We start from the raw sequence: 21,976 nt of genomic DNA on the forward strand, positions 1-21,976 counted from the left end.
GTACACCTCTTGGTATGGACATCCCTCCTCCAATTATCGGTCACAAAATCTCAGGTGGAGAGAGGATTGAATGAAGCACATACCTTCTTCCCCTTGAAACCCTCAGGAATCAAAACACCCTCAAAGTTGCTTGCTCATGATCCGCCTGCAATTTGGAATACTCACAACCCACATTAAGCTTGCTCCTGCTTTCAAACCTTTAACTTTACCAAGAATCTCTGCAGATACTTAATAAGCATTTAGCTCCTAAATAAGCTTCTTTTTATATACCTCAAAAAAGAGCATTTTTAATATTTTTTTCTGTACCTATTCATTTTAAGTATTACATTTTGTTTACATTTGCATTGCATGTATCTTGTAGCATTTCTATAAACACCAGTGCGTTTTACCACTGCTCTTCCTTATTTGCGTTGTATTTTCTCCCTATTAGCCTAAAAAATACCAATGTTTTCTGCTTTCTTTCCTTCCTTCCTTACTAGTGTTGTATTTTCATCCCAATTGTAATGTTGTCTTTTGCCTTTGTTTCTCCTTTTCACATGTAAAGTGCTCCGATGCCCCTTGGGGTGGATAGGGTTTGCACTGTGTCAAGAATGAACAACAAAAATACTTCTTGGGTGGTGAGTTGGCCCCTCAGTGCCCACATATGGAGTGGTGCAGGTGGGATTGCTGTACGATAATGTGTTCTGGTGGGTGTATTAGTGTGTGCATGGACCACAAATCACTAGGGCTTCGTTGCCTTTTTTGTGACCCCCCATGTGTACTTCAAATGGATTGTGTGTTTCTACCTTTTACATGATTGCTGCATACTAATGTTTTGACTTGGGATCACATGTGGTGAAAGGTCACCTTCATGTCGGCAGCAGACACACATGTTTGGCTTGCTAAATGTGGACCAGTATGTCTTATTAGAGGAATGTATCTGAGAGAGTTTCCTTTTTGTCTAAGTGACATTAAATATTAAACAATCTTCATATTGTGACATTATTGTTGATATTTTCTGTATTAAATGAGATGTTTCTGCTTTGTCTCTCTTCAGTGTTGAAACAAACTAATACACGCTTTATCATAATAGAGTTGAATGCAGATCATTGCTAATCTTTTTAAGAGGGAAAGTGATCTGAAATACTGTAAATACCAGGCCCTAACCCTGAACTTCAATTTGCCCACTTGGCAAGAAAGTTCATGGCCCATTTGCGAGCAATGAGCATCAAGACTTTCATGCATTCAGACATGATTGGTATACCAGTCACAATGCTGGTTGCAAGTCTCGCAACAGGCGTTGGAGGTCGTGACCTCATAGCAGGGAGGGAAAAGAACAGGGAGCTGAGTATTGGCAAGAGCAGCGGGAGTGATCGGCGGAAGGCACGTTGGGCATCAGACGGTAGGCAGAATGTGGAAGTACTGGGGCGTGTTGTACTGAAAGGGCAGCGTTCACTGTGGCCGTTTTTTATATATATATATTTCCTTTACTCGGATGCAATGCGACCATAAAATATACAGTACATCATGTTATAAAAAAAAAAAACAGTTCATAAAAGTACAATACAATTTAAAACAGTACATATGGATAAAATCAACAGCACAGAATAAATCGACTCTAGATAATATAGATTTATAAGCGGCCCGCAAGAAACAGCACTGCACAAAGTGTAAAAGGGCTGGGTAACAGCTGTAAATGCAAAAGAGCCTCTTTGGCATGCCTGAACTTTAAGCTTTTTAACAAGGTCTGTAGAAAAGTTTTTTGGGGAGTGAAAAATATTTACACAATAAAATAAGATGTAAAATATCCTGAGGAGATCGAAGATCGCAGCCATAGGGACCTTGCAAATCTGGTGTGGTGAGGGAAAGAAACCCACCGGGGAAGCTAAAATGTGATAGAGCTGGTTACATCTAAAACGCGTGATTAAAAATGTGTAGTGAGTATTAGTTAAGGCCAAGAGGTAGTGGGGCAGTTAAGTGGAGAGCAGACATGTGGGGGTACAATGGGCCCCTTTCCTGTGCCAGGGAGACTCCGACATCTCCCAGTGAAAGGGTGGGTTTCTATGGAAATATGCTTTGGGGGCAGGGCAACAAATGCGTGGTAGGATTGGATGAGACATCGAAACAGTTTCCACTATCATTACAGTTTGATACGAACCAAAGCGACTCATGTGTAGCACCAAATAATTATGTAAAATATCCCGCTCAACCAGGCAATGCCAATGTATGTGTTGTGTAAAGCACTCATGGATATCATTAGGGGGCGCCAGGGGTCCCAGCCCCACCGCACCACTGCTCTTACCAGCATGGGCCGCAGCTGCCTTTGCGACCCCTGGCCGCAGAGGTGGCAAAATCAGTGCCATGAACACAGTGGCAGCTCGTCCTTATGGACGTCAGTTGGGGCTGCACTCTCTGTATTTTGTCAATTATTTGATTACAATAATAGTGGATTATATATCCATATTATGGTCCAGTAGAAAGCTGGGAAGCCGAAACGCGTAGACCATCCCTTTAACCTATTCTAGCACTTTGGATTGCCAATAAATTACTTTTGGAAGTTTACCTCTGTTGTGGGGCTGTGAATTCTCGCTGGAAAAAGAGGACCAGCGAAGAGCTGATTCTTGATATTATATATATATATTACCTACTGGCGGTCGCCAGTAGGTATATATAGTTAGGATTTTTTCCTCTATGGGTTTTTTGAAAATTCTATGTCTAATAACTTTGGCGTTTGTGGACGGAATTGGCTGAAATTTTCAGGGAAATGGCACATTTTGTTTCTGAGCAGCCCCTGGAAATTTGGGGGGGGTTCGTCAAGGGGGGGCCGAGAAAAAAGGGGGGTCCCAAAACGTGTTTTTAACATTGAGTTTTCCATAGGGCGGTTGGCCTCACTTTTAGGCCGAACGGCTGAATGGATTTCCACGAAACTTGGCAAAATTGTAGGGACTGGTAGCCCGATGTGCCTTTGCTAGGTCTCAATATATGTGCTTCAGTGGATTTTGAGAAATTAACGTTCAAAAAAAGATATATATCTGTAACAGCGCTCCGCTTCGCGTACTTTTCGTGTTACGGAGCTTTGCGAAGCTGATTGGTTCTCCGGCGTCTGTAAACATTGCAAACAGTCCGTAGCGGCCGCCATCTTGTCTCTCGGTAGGATCGAGAGACAAGAGGAGGCCAAAGCGAAGGGGCAAATGACCATAAGGGGGCATAGTAGATCCTCCTTGACCTCTTAGGTTTGATGTGGAGGTTTTAAAAGGGCCCCGCGGGGCAAAAAAAAAATAATAATAATAAAACGGCTGAATGGATTTGCACGAAACTTGGCAAAATTGTAGGGACTGGTAGCTCGATGTGCCTTTGCTAGGTCTCAATATATGTGCTTCAGTGGATTTTGAGAAATTAACGTTCAAAAAAAGATATATATCTGTAACAGCGCTCCGCTTCGCGGAGATAAAATTATCTCTGTATTACCTAGCTGTTGCTAACACCAGTTAGCGACCGCTAGTAGGAGATAGCGACCATCTTGGGCCCCACTTTGCATGTGAGTGATATTTATCACTAATGACATGCAAAGTGGGCATGCCAAGATGTTAGCGACTGGAAACAGTCGCTAACATCGCTATCTCCTATTACCAACTTTTGGAAATATTCGCGATAAGCGCGAATATCTCCAAAAGCTACCACCTGCCCTGAGCAGTTCTTAGCCATGTTATCCAATGGGAGGTGGATAACATGGCTAAGAGCATTAGCTCGGTAATGCATGAATATCGCTGAGTTTTCAGCGAAAATAATGCATTGCGGTCGTTTTTATCGTATTTTCGATAAACCTTGATAATAGCAAGGTTTATCTGCGATAATTTCTGACGATGCTTAGCGGTAAAAAATTCGTTGCTAAGCATCGTTAGGGATAAATATCGCTTAACTTTGGTAATATGCCCCAACGTCTGTTAACGTTCGAGTCGAAGGAAATCAGGAAGTGTTGAAAAACATTGTCTGCGCCATCTTGCCTTTTTTCAAATGCCACACTTTTGTCGTGCACCGCAGTCATTTTAGATGCCTTGACCAGACCCACTCTCTGCACGCTGTCGATCCTTAGCATGGCTCCCCACCCTCGCAAGCATCTCCCCCAGGCAGTGGTCACCCCCGCTCTCTGTCTTATGCATGGGTAATAAACCTCCCCCCATCTGCGCTGCTCTTCCCTGAGAATCATACCCTGTGCCCGCCCGACACCTCCCTTTCGCCCTATTCACTACCGCACCCTCTGACACTTCTTTTCCTCTGTGTCCGATTGTCCAGGCCGGTCCTAGGCTATCAGCTAGCCCTGCAGATGTAGTTTATGGCCCCAGCTGTAAAGAATCACCCCTCTTCAAAGGAGTTATAGTAGATCAAGGCCCACACTCGATGAGATCCGTCACAGCAGACGCGTTCCTATTATCTGAAAACCATCCTGTATTGTGATTGGGGAGGGGACCGAGCCTGAAGCGGAAGATTCCAGGGATGACTCTTTGTACATCAAAGTTTTTATAATTATGTGTCACATTAAAAATATATAGCACTCCAACAAAGTAGTAAGATTATAAAACTTTAATAACTTATAAATATATACAACAAAACAAAAACAGTAATAACATATAAACATTTTTAGGGAAAAACAACGAAGTAGCGGTCGGCTGTGCGAATAGTCCCAACGCAGCACAACGTCCAGATTTCTGGACGGCACCCAGGTGATGTTGCCTGGGTGCCGCACTGATTTCGGCATCCGGCGTGGGGCGTCGCGGGGGGTGGGTCATCAGTAGCAAACTGTTGTGCGAATAGTTCCAAGGCAGCAGAACGATGGCACCAAGGTGATGTCCAGTAAGTTGCCGCACTGGTTTTGGTATCCTACAATGCTGCTCCGAATAACGGCGTGGGGCGCCCCGGGGGGGGGGGAGGGGGGGGAGGCGGCGTAAACGGGCCTCTCCAGGTGGAGTCTCGTCTGTTGTAGTGGGGCGCCCCTTTACCGTTTCAGTTGCCATTCCGTCCGCTTTTGGTCCACTGTGTCAAAAGCCGCAATTCAGCTGAGTTGCGCCCACTCTTGCGGTGCAGCGATAGGCGGCTGTCACAGGACTCTCAAAATGGCGGCAGGCTGTTTCCTTTTTGGGCCTGGTCCACTGAAATGGCCCTGGGACACCTTGGAAATCGGACGCTTGTCTGCTAGGTCTTGGACCCCATTCTCGAAAGCGTCCCCTCCGCCTTGAGGATTCATCAAAAGTTTTGGGGGCCCCCGACTCCTGCAGGCTTCTGGTGGGGAGCGGCTGCCATGATTGCTCGCGGAATGACCACGACGGAGCCACGAGATGGTGGTGCTTTCATGGTGACTCCAGCTTCAGTCTGAAACATCCAGAAACAAGGTGGGGCTTTCATCGTTTGGGAAAAAAAAAAAGTTTTCATCCAATGAAAAGTGTTATTTTTAGGTCATATGATCAAGCCTTCCATCATTAGGAAACCAAAAGTAAAATGAACCAATGAAAAGTTTTATAAACAAGTCACATGACCTGTTATGCGGCATAGGGTATAAAATGCGGAGAAAATACGTTGGCACGTGAGGCGGCGTCAGTAGCGGACCGATGTGCGAATAGGCCGAAGGCAACACAACGCGCCAAGATCCGGATGGCACCGAGGTGGTGTCCAGCAAGTTGCAGCACTGGTGTGGCCATCCTACAATGCTGAAAGTCGGCGTGGGGCGCCCCGTTGGCCTGTGAGTTCGCGTCAGTAGCGGACCGATGTGCGAATAGGCCGAAGGCAGCACAACGCGCCAAGATCCGGATGGCACCGAGGAGGTGTCTAGTAAGTTGCCGCACTGGTGTGGCCATCCTACAATGTTGAAAGTCGGCGTGGGGCGCCCCGTTGGCCTGTGAGATGGCGTCAGTAGCGGACCGATGTGCGAATGGGGCCAAAGGCAGCGCAACAATATTTTCTGAATAGAAGACACCACAAGGCGCTGAGATGCCAAGATCCGGATGGCACCGAGGTGGTGTCTAGTAAGGTGCACTGGTGTGGCCATCCTACAATGGTAAAAGTCGGCGTGGGGCGCCCTGTTGGCCTGTGAGATGGTGTCAGTAGCGGACTGATGTGCGAATGGGGCCAAAGGCAGCGCAACAATATTTTCTGAATAGAAGACACCACAAGGCGCTGAGATGCCAAGATCCGGATGGCACCGAGGTGGTGTCTAGTAAGTTGCCGCACTGGTGTGGCCATCCTACAATGTTGAAAGTCGGCGTGGGGCGCCCCGTTGGCCTGTGAGATGGCGTCAGTAGCGGACCGATGTGCGAATGGGGCCAAAGGCAGCGCAACAATATTTTCTGAATAGAAGACACCACAAGGCGCTGAGATGCCAAGATCCGGATGGCACCGAGGTGGTGTCTAGTAAGGTGCACTGGTGTGGCCATCCTACAATGGTAAAAGTCGGCGTGGGGCGCCCTGTTGGCCTGTGAGATGGTGTCTGTAGCGGACCGATGTGCGAATGGGGCCAAAGGCAGCGCAGCAATATTTTCTGACTAGAAGACACCACAAGGCGCTGAGATGCCAAGATCCGGATGGCACCGAGGTGATGTCTAGCAAGTTGCTGTACTGGTGTGGCCATCCTAAAATGCTGAAACTCGGCGTGGGGCGCCCCATTAGCCTGTGAGATGGCGTCAGTAGCGGACCGATGTGCGAATGGGGCCAAAGGCAGCGCAACAATGTTTTCTGAATAGAAGACACCACAAGGCGCTGAGATTCGGTTACCACCGAGGTGATGTCTAGCAAGTTGCCGCACTGGTGTGGCCATCCTACAATACTGCTCCGAATAACGGCGTGGGGTGCCCGAAGGGGGGGGGGGGGGAGGCGGCGTGAACGGGCCTTCCTAGGTGGAGGCTCGTCTGCTGTAGTGGGGCGCCCCTTTACCGTTTCAGTTGCCATTCAGCTGAGTTTCGGCTGCTCTTGATGCTACAGCGACAGGCGGCTGCAACAAGACTCTCAAAATGGCGGCCTGTTCTTTGGATTTGGGCCTGGTCCACTAAAATGGCCCTGGGACACCTTAGAACTCGGACGCTCAATTTTTTTTTCCTTTCCTGTACATGCAAAAAAAGGTAAATGCCCCGTACGTTACACGCTTCATCTGCCACGATGTACTCTCCAGAGGAACCGAAAAAAAATATAGTTATGGTAACTATACCATGCATCGTCATATGGAGAGGTGGCACCAATTAATTATAGTGCTGCATAAAAGAGAGATTTGGAGGAGAACCCCCGACCTGCCAGTACATTCATCAAAGAAGTGGCACTGACAGCATCAGAGGCAAGGGAAACGGTCCCAAATATTTAGAAGAACTTTGGAAAGATTAAAATGACATGTTTAGATTGTGGCAAATTAATTTCATGTGGACAGATGAGTGTTACTCTAATAAATACAGCATATGAACATCATCATAGTCGATGGTTGCTAGAGACATTTTGACTATATCCTGGACCTGCCCGTCCTCGCCCAAAATGGCGCTGGAATAAATGGGACTCGTAACTCCTTGTTGTGTACTGGTTGCAGAACCTTGAAATCACGAGATACGTATGCAGTTTTGAAGCACATGGCGGGCGGGGACGAGAATTGATTGAATATTTCGACATCCCTATTGATATTAAGTTCTGATGTGTTATTGATTACTGTACTATTGAAAGTTCGAATTAACGTCACCCATGGTACTTGCCCGCAAATGTATATCTAGATAATTTTATTGTAACTGGCCCTGTCGTATTTTAATTATAAAATGTACGTCCACCAATTCCGCAACTGTTAGACACCTTAGTTCTTGCAACCTAATAGCCCGCACGTTACGTTCCTCTACAGTGTAAATGTCTACTCATCATATACGATTACAGTTTGCTCCGTGGCCGGCCCACGTGGTTATAGGCTCGTATTTGTATAATGAAATTTTCACAATAAAGGTTTTTAAAAGAAAACATGGTAGTAGTATATACATTGGTAAAGTTTTTAATAATAGTCACTGTTTTAGAATCATTAAAAGGCAAGTGAAATAAAGCAGACCAATTACATGAAGGGTAAAAGGTATAATACGCAGGAACGCAGTAAAGATAAATGGTCAAGGGCTGTTGTGTTTTCTACTCCTGCAACATAAAGTGATCGATAAGAATCTCATATTCAGGCGTATCGGCGACTAAGACAGCAGGTCGACCCTCTTTTGCTCAACGGCTCCGTCATGGGACGAAGAAACGCTCTTTTTCTCGAAAAAAGAATATATTTTACTTGCAGGACAGTTGTAAATTTTCCGGGAAAGTACATTAGCCTGGAACATTATAACATATATTTAAGAAAAAATAATGTTCGGAAGTAATAAAAAGCGTAATTTTTAGGTCATATGACCAAGCCTTTCATCATTAGAATAAGAAAAGTAAAATGAACCAATGAAAAGTTTTATTAACAAGTCACATGACTTGTTATGCTTACGTTACGCGCTGCGCGTCGCGCCCCGGATGACTTCCGGATGCGCTAACGCGGCGCGTCATATGACGCATTACGCGACAACGCAGGTCCAGAATATAGTCAAAATGTCTCCACCAACCAGCGGTCGGAACACAACCCCTTTCAGCAGGCTAAATAGTTCTGTTAAATGACAACAGAAGGGACAGGCAACAAGAACCATCAGTCAAAGAGGGGAGGGCTAGTTCTTCTCTACCGGGTTACATTGGGGCGCTACCGGAACTGATCGAATTGGTAGTCTACAGTGTTTCTGGATGTTTCAGACTGAAGCTGGGGTTAGCATGAGAGCACCACCATTTCGTAGCTCCGTCGTGGCCATTCCGCAACCAATCATGGCAGCCACTCTTTATCGTTATTTTGGGCGGGGTGGGTGGCGGAGCCGAGCTGTTTTGCAGCCATCATTGTGTGGAGTTCAGTTCATCTCACTAGTTTCGTATTTGTCATGAGGGGTTGTTCCTAATGTTTCTATTTTAGCGAGGTCAAAAAGAGATCCCATTAGTGGCCTACTGATTTTGCTCGATTCCTTTTGTTTTTTTACACGATTTTTCGTTATCTGCAAAGACTAAACAGAGTATTGCGACTCTGTGTTTGTTTGTAAATAGAGAATAAACCAAAGAGAACCAATTCTAAAACAGTAAATGCTTGGATAACAATCAATCAAATGGAGAGAGAAGCAGGCACGACGTATTACAACGGGGGCAAAGGCCTGCGTTAACTACCTTTCACTATCTGCAAAGAGAGAGTACTCCTAATAGAAATGAGGGGGGGGGGGGCAGCATTCAAAGCAGATCAGTGTGCATAAACACGAAAATGTTTTTACTTACCACGTACTTGACATTCAACAGCTAATGATATTTGCTATTAAAAAACCATTGAAATTCACTGAAAAAACCATAGGTTATAGACCATATATAGTTAGGAATTAGCATTTACAAAACCTTGAAAATTCACTGAAAAAACCATAGGTTATAGACCATATATAGTTAGGAATTAGCATTTACAAAACCTTGAAAATTCACTGAAAAAACCATAGGTTATAGACCATATATCGTTAGGAATTAGCATTTACAAAACCTTATTTTACTCACACAAAACCATTGAAATTCCATATATAGTTAGTTGCACTAACTATATATCGCGCACCCGCAATCCACTGCTGATGATGTCACATATTACATCATTCATGACATGGTCAGTGACATCACTGATGACATCACTGATGACATCTCAAATGACATCACTGATGACATCACTGATGACATCTCATTTGACATCAATGACCACATCACTGATGATATCATTCATGTGACAATACAATGCATCTCCTCACATTTTAATATAACCTCTGTTTCACCCAGTGTTAAATACAGAGTATAATTTTTGAAACCATTGACACACCAATACTAGTTACTACATACGCACTCACTGATTCCTACGTCTACACACACCTTCACTCATTCACCCATACAATCATTCATACATACAATCACTCATCTTTACAACACTATCATATGCACTCATACACCTATACAGACACTCACAGTCTGCCACTCATCCATGGAGTTACTCACTCACCTAGTCAGTCATGTAAAGAATCAATGACACTTCCATTTTCTTGTCTATACAGTTAAACATAGAGCACCTTACATTTTCAAACATATAGTAACACATACTTACCTTCTTATACAATCATTGATACAAGTACACATTGATCTGCACAGAGTCACACACCTCCCAGCCAGCCACACACACACACACTCAGTCTCCCATACAAATACTTGGGCAATCAATCAATAACCCATATAGTTACTCATACAGCTACTGATCAACACATGCAGCAGTTTACAGAACAACAGACATAATGATGCACAAATTAAGACAGTTTAGTCACTAACCCATGCACTCAGTGAGACACATTTAATCACTCACTCATACAGTTAGTCATGCACCTACTAAATCCTTCGTCCAGACACTTACACATCCACTCAATCTTCAATATGTAAGACATATTTAAACTTTACAGAAACAAAAAATCACTGGATGTTGTTATCAGTCATGTCATCAGTGATGTCATTTGAGATGTCATCAGTGATGTCATCAGTGATGTCACTGACCATGTCATGAATGATGTAATATGTGACATCATCAGCAGTGGATTGCGGGTGCGCGATATATAGTTAGTGCAACTAACTATATATGGAATTTCAATGGTTTTGTGTGAGTAAAATAAGGTTTTGTAAATGCTAATTCCTAACGATATATGGTCTATAACCTATGGTTTTTTCAGTGAATTTTCAAGGTTTTGTAAATGCTAATTCCTAACTATATATGGTCTATAACCTATGGTTTTTTCAGTGAATTTTCAAGGTATTGTAAATGCTAATTCCTAACTATACATGGTCTATAACCTATGGTTTTTTCAGTGAATATATATATATATATATATATATATATATATATATATATATATATATATATATATATATACACACACATACACTTTTTTCCACTATTAGTGTAATAAAAATTTAGCTCAGCCGAAAAATAAGCCTCCCTGGCAGCTGAGGTAAGTAAAACATGCTTTTAAATGTATGTGGCGTGCATACTTGTGGGAGAGAGTGTATTTATGTGGGAGTGTGTGCCCATATGAATATGTGTGTGAGTGAAAGTGAAGGTCAAAGGGTCTGCGATGTCACTTCCGCTACTCCTGGCAATTTTGTGAATTTACTCCATTGCTTTCTGGTCCAATAGCCACACAAGTAAGGTTTTGCATGTATTACTGTCCAGACAATCCTTGTGTTTTTTCGGAGAACTGAATTGGAATAGAACAAGGTGGGAGTGGCCTTGTTCCAACGCCTTTAATGTGAAAACAATGCGGTTTCCTTTGAGACGTGTGATACAATATTTGCAAACCACATCAGCATTACCTTGAGGAACGTTAGGATTAGAAAGTCAAATGTCTGCCACGTACCTCCACCAGCTTGCCGACAGAAATGTTTGCAAATTCATGAACTTCTTGCTTCATGGGTAACAGGGTCACACAGCCGTTTGCATTGTAGCCAACACCACTGACCTGGGGAAAGGATAATGCACTGTGTCAGTATGCTACCAGGAAGTAAACAGTGTACAGCAGCAAGAGATGACCATTTAGTGTCCACAAGAGAAGAGCCATTTGGTTAAGACACATGGGTGGCAGACAGACAGACACACACACCCACGCCCACGCCCCAGGGGAAGGTGACAGTGAAACAGCTCAGATAGAATGTGCACAGTTAAATTGCGGTGGACCGGTCAGCTGAGGGAACAGAAAGTGTAAATTTGTACTCTTGCAGCAATAACCTATAAACAGAGCACTTGTGTGCTAAAACAGTCCTCTCCTGGGAGGTGGGGACCGTGTGTGCACCATTGCACTCACGCAGACATAATATGGTAGGAACATTTTAACCCTAAGGGCGGCGCTAAAACTATTTTTTCGAGTTTTAAAAAGAAGGTTGGATCTCCAGTGCGGGCTTGTTGTCCAACACCGACACCAGCCCTATCAATTCAGGACTACAGTTTTACCTTACCTTAAAAACTCTCAAAGTGCTGTAACCGATTTAATTAAAAACCTTCATCTACTTAAATGTGCCTGTTATATTTAACACCACAACCAAAAACATGCCCCAGTTCAATGCTCATGACCCGGGACATGTCACTGTTGAGATCAGATGTGACAGTGTTCAAATGGGAAATTAATGAGGTTTTTTTCCCCCTAAGGCCAGAACCCACACCCAGCCCTGTGTGGACTTAACAAGACTTTGGGTTTGCACAGAACGTGTTGAGTTTAGGGCTTTCCCTGGGGCCAAGGTGTGCACTCAGTACCGGTATGAATGTTACATAACCCACAGTGTACAACAGTACCCTTTGGCCATGCCCTGCACATCCTGGGTGCAAAGCATTGCCTACGATTATGCCCTGCGCCGCCGAATGAAGGGTTCGCACAGAAAAGCCTGCATTAATTGTGAATCTCTTGATAGGGAAATCCCACCTCCAATTATCAGTCACAAAATCTACACAGGCAACTAAAGCGGTCTGTTAGTAGGTTACCATTAATGTTATTATATATGCAATTTTCTAAAAGTTCAGCTTGTTCTATTCCACATCCTAATAAGACATAGCTGTCATATCAACGGTACAGACACCTTATTTCCTCCATATACAATTTTGTCATATATGTATGTTGTTAATCATATATGTATGTTGTTAATGGTCACATCAATGTGTGATCTCACTAGTCTCAACTCTCCCTGTCCCTCTACTATTCTGCTCTCCTTACCCCTATAACTTACTTAACACATTGTTTTTTTCTTTTAATTTTCCTGTTCACTTTCAACTGTATATTGTACTTAATATGTTCTTGTGTTATCACTATGTAAAGCGCTCTGATACTCTCAGGTCCAGCAGCGCTATATAAAACCTTTTAAATAAATAAATACATAAATAAAACATCAGGGGAATGATGGTTGCACACACCTCTCCTGACAGGCTCATTTTACTATGAATCCAAATTATAACATCTCTTCTGGAGAAGAAGATTTTTCGAGGAGAGAGGGGGATGTTTACTATTTCAAAGATACTGAACTTATCTTACCACAACGCTCTTTCATGTAAATTTTGTCATTGAAAAAAAACATTCACACTTCTCCTTCACCCACCAAAGCCGGGAGATAAAAGCCTGCACGCACCCACATTTAGGTGCCCTTGGGGATCATGTGTAAGGTTCAAGAAGAGAGAAAGTACAAAGCACCGGTAAACCCTCCCTTGCTCCCTTCAGCCTGGCTTCAGAAGATAATTGTGTTCAAAGAAGGATAGTCTGGTTCTGTCATTGCATAAATTACATCACATTTTTCAACATGCATCATATTTTCCAACATACCTAACTAACCAAAATGGCACTAAAAATACATGTCCTATTGTGTTAAATGTCAACATCACACAGTATATGTCTCGATACACGCCCTATTCCAGTTCTGTGCAGCCTGGGGTATCCTCACCTACACCTGCATACTTAGAGAGTGGGTGGGAGAGCAGACAGGAGCATTCTCACTTGGTCGCACCCACACATTAGTCAAAGCCTAGCACCGAATGTCTTCTGAGTTTCAACACACCTCAGAAATACCCTAGTCATCACAGGCACGGTCTACTGGTCGACCTGCACACGTAATGCATTGTTCCGCACAGAAAAACTCTCATTCCAGCTGTTAAGCAGGTTTTGGCCAATTAAATGTGGAAGGAATACAAGCACACCTCACACACTCAGAGCAGGTGTGGTAGAATCATATACTTTGAATAAGGGATAACTGTGAAATTTAATGAATGTTGAGCATAGTCCAAGTTTGGTACTAAAGGTAGAATCACAGCTGGGAGCCCTGGGAATGTGTAACTTGCACCCTGCGGATTGTTTGGGAAACTCGGACGTAGGGAACAGACCGATCTCAAGAGTATGTGAGAGAAATCTTGACAGGCACCTCCTGCTTGGGTCCCATCAGTAAGTGTATGAGCTTGGCAGCCTACATGCGTTTTACAAAGTCACCAGTGGGTAAATTTCCCCATTTGCCAACAGCCAGATACCCTTTGCTTCAAAAGCCACAGATGCATTGTTTTGATGCATATACAGGAAGTTCAATATGTGTTGAACAAATGCTTCACTTTCAAGTAAGAAGAAATCTAGCCTTCTGATGACGTCACTTCCTGTGAGGGGCCAAGGGTGTGCAAGAGCAGGCTTATTTCCCAGTGTGTACCTCTGCGTGGATCCCATCTGATGTCACCAGTTGCGTGACTGTCATCTCATTGGCCGTCAAGGTTCCGGTCTTGTCTGAACAGATGACATTGCAGCAACCTACAAGAAATATGCACTTATCAAGTTTTTGTTGTCAATACAGATACATGAAGATGGGAGGAAAATGAGGACAAGCAGGACATAAAGGCTGCAAATTTCTCTTCCATGTGTAACACTACACACTATGTAACATGTTTCTCCCTACTCTTGGGTCTAATTTCAATCTCTTTCCTGTGCCTTCAAATAGTTACAGATGAGTTTTCCTCATTACTCCTGCTCAAAGGGAACTTATTGGATCTGCTGATCTTTCTGTGAAGTAGTTGTTAGTCTTAGAAACGTATTGGTTTTGTAATCACTAGATAAAAGTGCATAAAAACAAAAAAATAATACATTACTTCTGCGCATACCACAAAAGTCCTTTTCCTTGACATCTTTGTGGTATTCTGTATGAGAGAATCTAATATGCAAGCATCAAGATGGCTATGGCGTCATCACAGCTTGTGTGATTCTAGAGTGATGATGTGGTAATTATTTGAATGGCGCACAACAGAGGAAACATTCACTGGACCACTGGCTGGTGGATGAGACGCTGTCCCTAAATAAACATATCTACGATCTACATCTGCCTGCTGCATCTGGTGATTGGGGCTTATCTTTCAACAATCTTGTTGTAGACCCAAACTTCTACTGGAAAATGTTTAATTCTTCCTCTGTGTTTATACCCTTAGACTACTGTGGCTACACTCCCCCAACCCTCTTCCACTTGATTTAATGGGCTGCCTTGGTAAAGGTGCAATATTCTGTTCATTTCGTACATTGGTGATTAATGCCCTTGAATTGTTTCTAGCTCTTTGGCAGAAGTGGAAGGTATGGGTGGGTCTCCCGGAGGACGTGGATTAGGAGGATGCCCGCATAGCCCTTGAGAAATAGAGACCCAGCTGCAGTGCCTGCACACTATATATTTGACATCCAAGTTTTTGTGGCACCCTGGGAAAATTGCCCAGCAAAACTGTTTTCTCTGCGCTCATATGGATGCATATTTTTTGATGTCGTTTGGTCCTGCCTCGACATAGCAGGGTTCTGGCGGGGCATTGAGAAGACTGTTATGGGTTCTTGACAGATCGGTGGAACTAACCCAGAGGGTGGATCTGCAGGCATTGTGGAAGATTTAGGTGGTCTCTAATGTGAACGAACACTTGTGGGATTGGTCACAGTGGTTGCCAGAAGGGACATTGCCCATAAATAGAAATACCCTCAGCTTGGCATAGTGTCGGGTGCAAGTAAACTGATGTTCTAAAATGGAACGGCCAATTTACCAAGTGAGGGATTGTCCACAGAAACATACCAAGATGTGGGGCTATTATGTGCTCGAGGGCAATGGTGGATGGGGCTGTAATCAAGAATGCGTTGTCTTGGAATGTGATTGTTATTAATGCATTGAAATGGAAACAGGCTGTACTGAATGTTTTTGCGGAAAATAATAAAATATAATAAGTTAAATGCACAAATTGGGGGTAAAAAGCCATTTTCTAATGCTTGTGAATTTTAACAAAGTCAACTTGTGGGTTTTCACCACATTTACAATTGTTAACTGAATGTCTTGAATGAAGAACGCTGATACTTTCACTACTAACCCGAATAGCATAGTTGTATCAGTGGAAGATCAATCTTACTGATGTTCTTTGGTTGTAAGAGACCTAGGGCCAGAACATTCCAAATACCCCAATTCTGCGAATCAGCCTTTTCGAATTCCAACCATAAATCCATTTTTCAAGTTCATAACATTAACTTAAGAAAACTAAAATTTATGTAAGAGGTCCCAGTTCTCCATATTGGTACCCGAAAGAGGGCTTTCCAAATACCATTACCTAAATAGCATCATCTAGTATGTATGTAGTCTGCCCTACTGTCATGTTTACTGGTGGTTATTTTTGATTGCGGGCTGTTTGCAATATCAATGGACACAAGCAAAGTTTCATGAGTGTCTGTGTTGCGGGAAAGTGGCATTTTTTGTCATTGAGATTTTTCAGCCATTATGGATATCATTTAAACTATCATGTTAACTTACCCAAAGTTTCCACTATCGGCAACTTTTTAACAATCACCCTCTTCTTTGCCATCCTCATGACGCCGAGTGCAAGAGTTACTGTTACAACAATGGGCAGGCCCTCTGGAATGGCTGCCACTGCCAAACTAAAACAGGAAATGAAAAACACAAGGTTTTGATCTCAACATTGACAGACTCTAGCTGGTCTTCAATATGCTAAAACACTGCAATATACAGATAGCAAACACTTTACTCTGGTTGAGCAATGAACAGTCGATCACCAAGTGTGAAAAATGTCTCCACACCCACCCACACATGACTCTACAAAGATCTCCCAAGATTTTTCACACTAACCTACTTAAACCACATCTAAACTAAACCCTGAGCACACACTCTACTAATCTCTCACAACCGAAGAGGACAAGAAATAAAACATATTGCAGGATCAAGGATTGAATCGTCAGTCAAGCATACAAGTTTAGCAAATCTATCACAGTAAGCCTAGATGGCTACAGGATCTCAGAATAAATTAATTGTAAAAACAAACAAAGATGAAAGCTGGTACAGTGCTTCTGGTTGTGTCAAGAAAAGTTATACAGCTCCAAAGAATCTAAAGTTGTGTCATATTCGATTTAATAGTTCATCCTGCCCTATTACATCTCTGCACTCTGCTATGTATAGTTTCACCTTCGCCATTGTATTTCTAAGGCTATGCATACCTAAGTATATAAATGCCATGGCAAGATCACATAAATTGTACTAGTTCCAGGTAATTTTGCACCAGTGCTAGTGAGAGTTGCATCGATGACCAATACAAAAATATTTGGACAAATGATCACTGCAAAATCATGTGGCAATAGTTCATTGGTGCAAAGGTTGGCTTCTAAGACTGATGTTAAATTGCCTGGCACCATAACAAGACGACACCAGCGGAACAATGTATATAATTTGATTCCATTTGGCTCCAATACTTAAACAGATACTCAGGCAAGACCTGGCAAAATGTATGAACTTGAACAGATTATACAACAAAGTATAAGAAGGAGGGAGAAGCAGAAATTCATTCAGCTTCCCAGTTTTACATGCTTATAATCAATGAGAATGAATCACCGGAGTCCTTTTTCCATAGTCTCCAAAAAATTGTGATGGAGAGCCTCAACACCACTAGCACATTGTGTGGTGTATCTTGATTCTCCGCCGGTGTGGTTTGGTGGATAGCATCATTATCGGGTCTTAACGCCGGAGTATCCAGTTCTCCAGATACTCTGCTGTCCTCCACCCAGAGGGAGACTGTCTAGTTCGCAGGAGTCGTGAGTGATGAAGCTAAACAAATTATCTTCTCACCTGTGTGTTGTATCTTATTGTTCAGGAGAGGAAAGGGTTACAAACTGTGAAAGCAGGATGCTTTACTGGTCCATTTGTTGGACTGCAAATGCATTTAGCTGCCACCTTCTAGCATTGTGCGAGTTAAGTTAGCATTTGCGGCACCACCTTGTCTATTGTCGCCATTTTGTACTATGATCTAAATAAGCTTCTGTCTCAGACTGTCTGCCTCAATAAAAGCTGCTTCGAGTTACTACTCCTTATTTTATTCAAGATTGGATTCTAACGCTAATGAATAGCTTGCTCTGTGTTTGCAGTCCTTTCCTCTCTCGTAGCCCTGCTCCCACACTAGAAAGCGCTGAGCTCGAACAAGGCGACCTTGAGAGTGTGATAATATGCACCCATTCTACAGGTGGTAGCACATCCTTCTGTACCTCCTTTGTTCACCAGTGCCCGAGCTGGAAAATTCCAACCTGGGCGGGGTCTTAGTGTGTTGGAAGATGCATATTATTGTTTATGAAGGGTTCTGATGTCAGTCCCTCATCTGCTATCTTATGAGGCTGGTCAGAATAGGCTCCACTGCAGCGCCTTACTAATAAATTTATTTGGTTTGTATTCTTTACTGTCTTCCTGACTCTTCATTTCTTGGAAGGATATTCAGGTTACTTCCTTCACATTGCACCTAGTGAAGGGTCGACATGTTTCAGCCAGGTTATCCCCGTGCGGGTCAGGAGGCTTTCATCAGGACCAGGAGGGAGCGGTCTCTAATATAAGGCTGAGCAGATATACAGGTAAGTATAGTGACTCACCTCTCTTTGTCAACAAGTTCAATGGCTCAGTAACTGACTGTGTTATAGTTCCCATTTTGGCCTATAACTTAAGTAATGAGCGCTAAGTCTTCCTTTGGGTAACCGGAAGTGCGGGTGATATCCTTGATTGTGGACAGTGCGGCAGGTATTACTGCTATCCTTTGCGACCCGGTACTGTTGTACACTAAGCACAACAGTCAGAGGACAGAATAATTTGAAAACCCCACCATGGTTCAGGGTGGGAATAGCAGATTTCGAAGCCAAAAATCCACTCTATGTGCATGGATAGATAACCCCAAACTCATATAGACGTCAACTATATGTGATGGTTTCTCATTTGTATACGGTATAAAACTCTTTGTTTGCATTTAGATGTAGCTTTATGCAAAGAAGTTTATTCAATCCCTATGCATGGCACAGGTGATATTTAGGATGCCGAAACTTCAATAAAAAGTTATTGTTTACTTGGTATTAATTTAGGGATGGGAACTATTTTTGACCTAAAAAGGGAAACAAGCAAAAGTTTCCCAAATGAGTTTTCCATTATTCAGAGAATGGCTACTGATGGGTAGAGGGGAGCTATGCAGCATCAGAAAACGTTGAAACTTTCGGGAAAATCGTACTAGATCCCATTTCACTGTTGTTTATTCCACAGCGCCATAGGAGCAATTCTGAATGAGTGATCTTTATTTTTTTAACTTTAAGGAAAATATCAATTTGTGACATCTAAGTCACTCAATCACCATGTAGGTAGTGAAAAAAACTACCACCAGTTCTCAGTACAGTTTGTAAAGTGGATTAGTGCAATTGCTATTCCGCATGAGTCACTTTTGTGGAAATAAGGAAAATAATTTTCATGGTTTATCTGTGCAATGACCATTAGTTACTTAGCAGAATCAATCAATCAATCAATAGATTTGTAGAGTACTTCTTGTCACCTGTGAGGATATCCAGGAATCCTTCTGTGTTAGGGGGATGTTATTAGTTGACATATCTCTTTTGTGGCATTATTGGTCTTATGTCTGCACATGCAAAAACTGTACATGTGCACCGTGAAAACTTTTTGTCCCACATCTGACCCGTGCTTATTTTTAGACTAATAATAAATCTTTCTTTTTTATGGTTCGGAGTTTAAGAACAGATGTCATCGAGGCATACACCTTCAGTGTCATATGTTCACATACTACTCACAGTTCTAAATGGATAAAAATATACATAAAGCACTTAGGGCCAGATGTACGAACATTCACTTTTGCGAGTCGCAAATTGCATCGAATAGCTCCAAGCAAAAGTGAATGTACAACAGTGTCTCAGACACTGTTTGCAATTCCCTATGGGTCGCAAATTGCATGCCTCATTAATATTCATGAGGCAGTCGCAATTTGCGACCACATTGGGAATGGCTAGCACTCGCAGGGATGGTAGCCTGCTGGGGTCAGCAGACCACCATGTCTGTGATTGCTTTTTTCCTAAAGCAGATTTTTTTTTAATGCAGCCCATTTTCCTTAAAGGAAAACGGGATGCATTTAAAAAAGAAAAACTAAACTTTTCAGTTAAGGGCAGGCTGCTTGCTCTTAAAAAATATTTTCGCACCCATTCACAAAGGGGAAGGGGTCCCCTATGCACCCCTTTCCGTTGTGAGTGGCTTACCAGCCTTTAGAAAAGGGTGGTAAACTGCGAGTGTTTTGCGATGGCAAATGCGGTCGCAAAACAATCATACATTGCAGTCACACCCGCTATTAGGAAGGGACGCCCTTTGCATTCCCCTTCCTAATAGTGAGTTGCAAACCATATTTTCCGAGTTGCTAATAGGTTACTGACTCGCAAAATATGGTTTGTACATGGGGCTGACCAATTTTGCGGTCGCAGACTAGCTGAATTCCAGTTTGCGACCGCTAAAAACAGTCGTACATCTGCCCCTTAGGCCTTAATTTGCACAACAACAAGGATTCCGAGTTTTGCCAGGACCAACCTGGGGAGGTTTGCTGGTGGACAAAAAGCTGTAAAGAGGCAAAATATGTAACAATTGAATGTACAAACTCCGATACTAAAAGCTATGTCTCATTGTGGACTCCTGGAGCTCTGAATGGTTGGGCACGCTACATTTGGTAAATAGTGCACTGTGGGTAGTAGGAGTATACTAGGTGCTCTATTTCCTACTCCAAACATAGATCCTCTAAATGAGCATTTAATGTTGGTCACATCAGTGTACAGTAATGGGAGATGATTCACTAGGACTATGTCCGGCTGCCTTATCTGAATGCAGTTGGCTTTTGCTCCAATTCTAATTGAACGGGGCATCAGGAAAGATTCACAGGGAAAACAAATAATAAACCTGAGCATAAGTCTATACCTTCTTATGCGAGATTACAGTGCTAAATCCGATTTATAAAGCCCTGATGCATTTTCAAAGCAAAATTATGAATGTTGTATTTTCCCGGATTACAGCTGTCTCACCTAGCTCTATGTCTTTTGACTGTCCTCATTGGGGGAATTCCACAATTCTAGGGTTAGAACATTTCCGAAATGTAAGAAATTCCTTTTGATTTTTCCTTAACAAAAAGAAATTATTGTTAATGGGTAACAGTCGGAATAATGCAGGCAGAGCCACGTGTGTTCCAACCACTCCAGCTCCACCAAGCTTGCCGTAACCACGCATATGTCTTAACCACTCATATGAGTGGTTAAGGCAGTGGACGGTCTAGCTGTTGCTACTGGGCGGAACAGAAAGCATCGGGAGAGGACACAGTGGGGTGAGTGGGGCAGGGATTTTGGGAGGTAGGGGTTAGTATATAAGGGGTTGAGGGATAGTTTTCATGGCTAGCGGGTCGTTTTTTTGTTTTTAAAGGGCTGGGGGGGCGGGGTCGGGGAAGTTTTTAGACCTTGGGTAGTTTTCAGGGCTATGAGGAGGGCGGGGTCACTTTTAGGGCTTATGGGGGGCAGCAAAGATTTTAGGGTTCAGGGGAGGGGGTTGGTTTTCAGGAGGGAGAGTGTAGTTTTAGGTTTTAATGCGGGGCTTGGGGGCAGTTTTAGGGTTTAGGGCGAGGGCAGGGATCAGGTGGTTAAGATTTACCTGATAAGTCTTAACCCCACATATGTCTTTGCCATACATTCCTTAACAATGCATTTTTTGTTGTAAAGGCATGCGTGGTTAAAAACACGTGGAACAGGCATGCATGGTAAACGCATGCGTGGTTCCGTCACAGAACCTTGTTAATGGTTTTCTCCCCGCCCCCTTCCATTACCCTCAAATAATTTGCACTCTTTCACACACTTCCCAGGATACACTTAAACTTTATTGACAAATACCACATAATTACCCACATTTAAAGAGAGTGGGGTGGAAAGAAATACCTACCAGAACATTATTTTCTAAAGATAAGGAAAAAGGAACAAAATGTATGTTTAAATTTCTTAAATTGTCTAACCCAGTGCACGAAAGATTGGAAATTAAGTCCACCAGCTATCATTTTGGACAGCAGTATTTTTGA

The 21,976-nt window shown here is 43.0% G+C and overlaps 1 protein-coding gene across 1 annotated transcript in view; it reads right to left on the reverse strand.

The window, feature by feature from the left end:
- Positions 1-21,976, reverse strand: part of ATP2C2 (ATPase secretory pathway Ca2+ transporting 2) — a 371,780-nt gene that overhangs the window by 75,080 nt on the left and 274,724 nt on the right. The window contains exons 12-14 of the mRNA XM_078670787.1: positions 16,375-16,499; positions 14,269-14,366; positions 11,460-11,561 (exon numbers count right to left, since the gene is read on the reverse strand). Of these exons, the coding sequence (XP_078526913.1) occupies positions 11,460-11,561; positions 14,269-14,366; positions 16,375-16,499 (325 nt within the window). The remainder of the gene's footprint in view (positions 1-11,459; positions 11,562-14,268; positions 14,367-16,374; positions 16,500-21,976) is intronic.

Source organism: Lissotriton helveticus, chromosome 12 (assembly GCF_964261635.1).
Source record: "Lissotriton helveticus chromosome 12, aLisHel1.1, whole genome shotgun sequence".
NCBI classification, from domain to species: domain Eukaryota; kingdom Metazoa; phylum Chordata; class Amphibia; order Caudata; family Salamandridae; genus Lissotriton; species Lissotriton helveticus.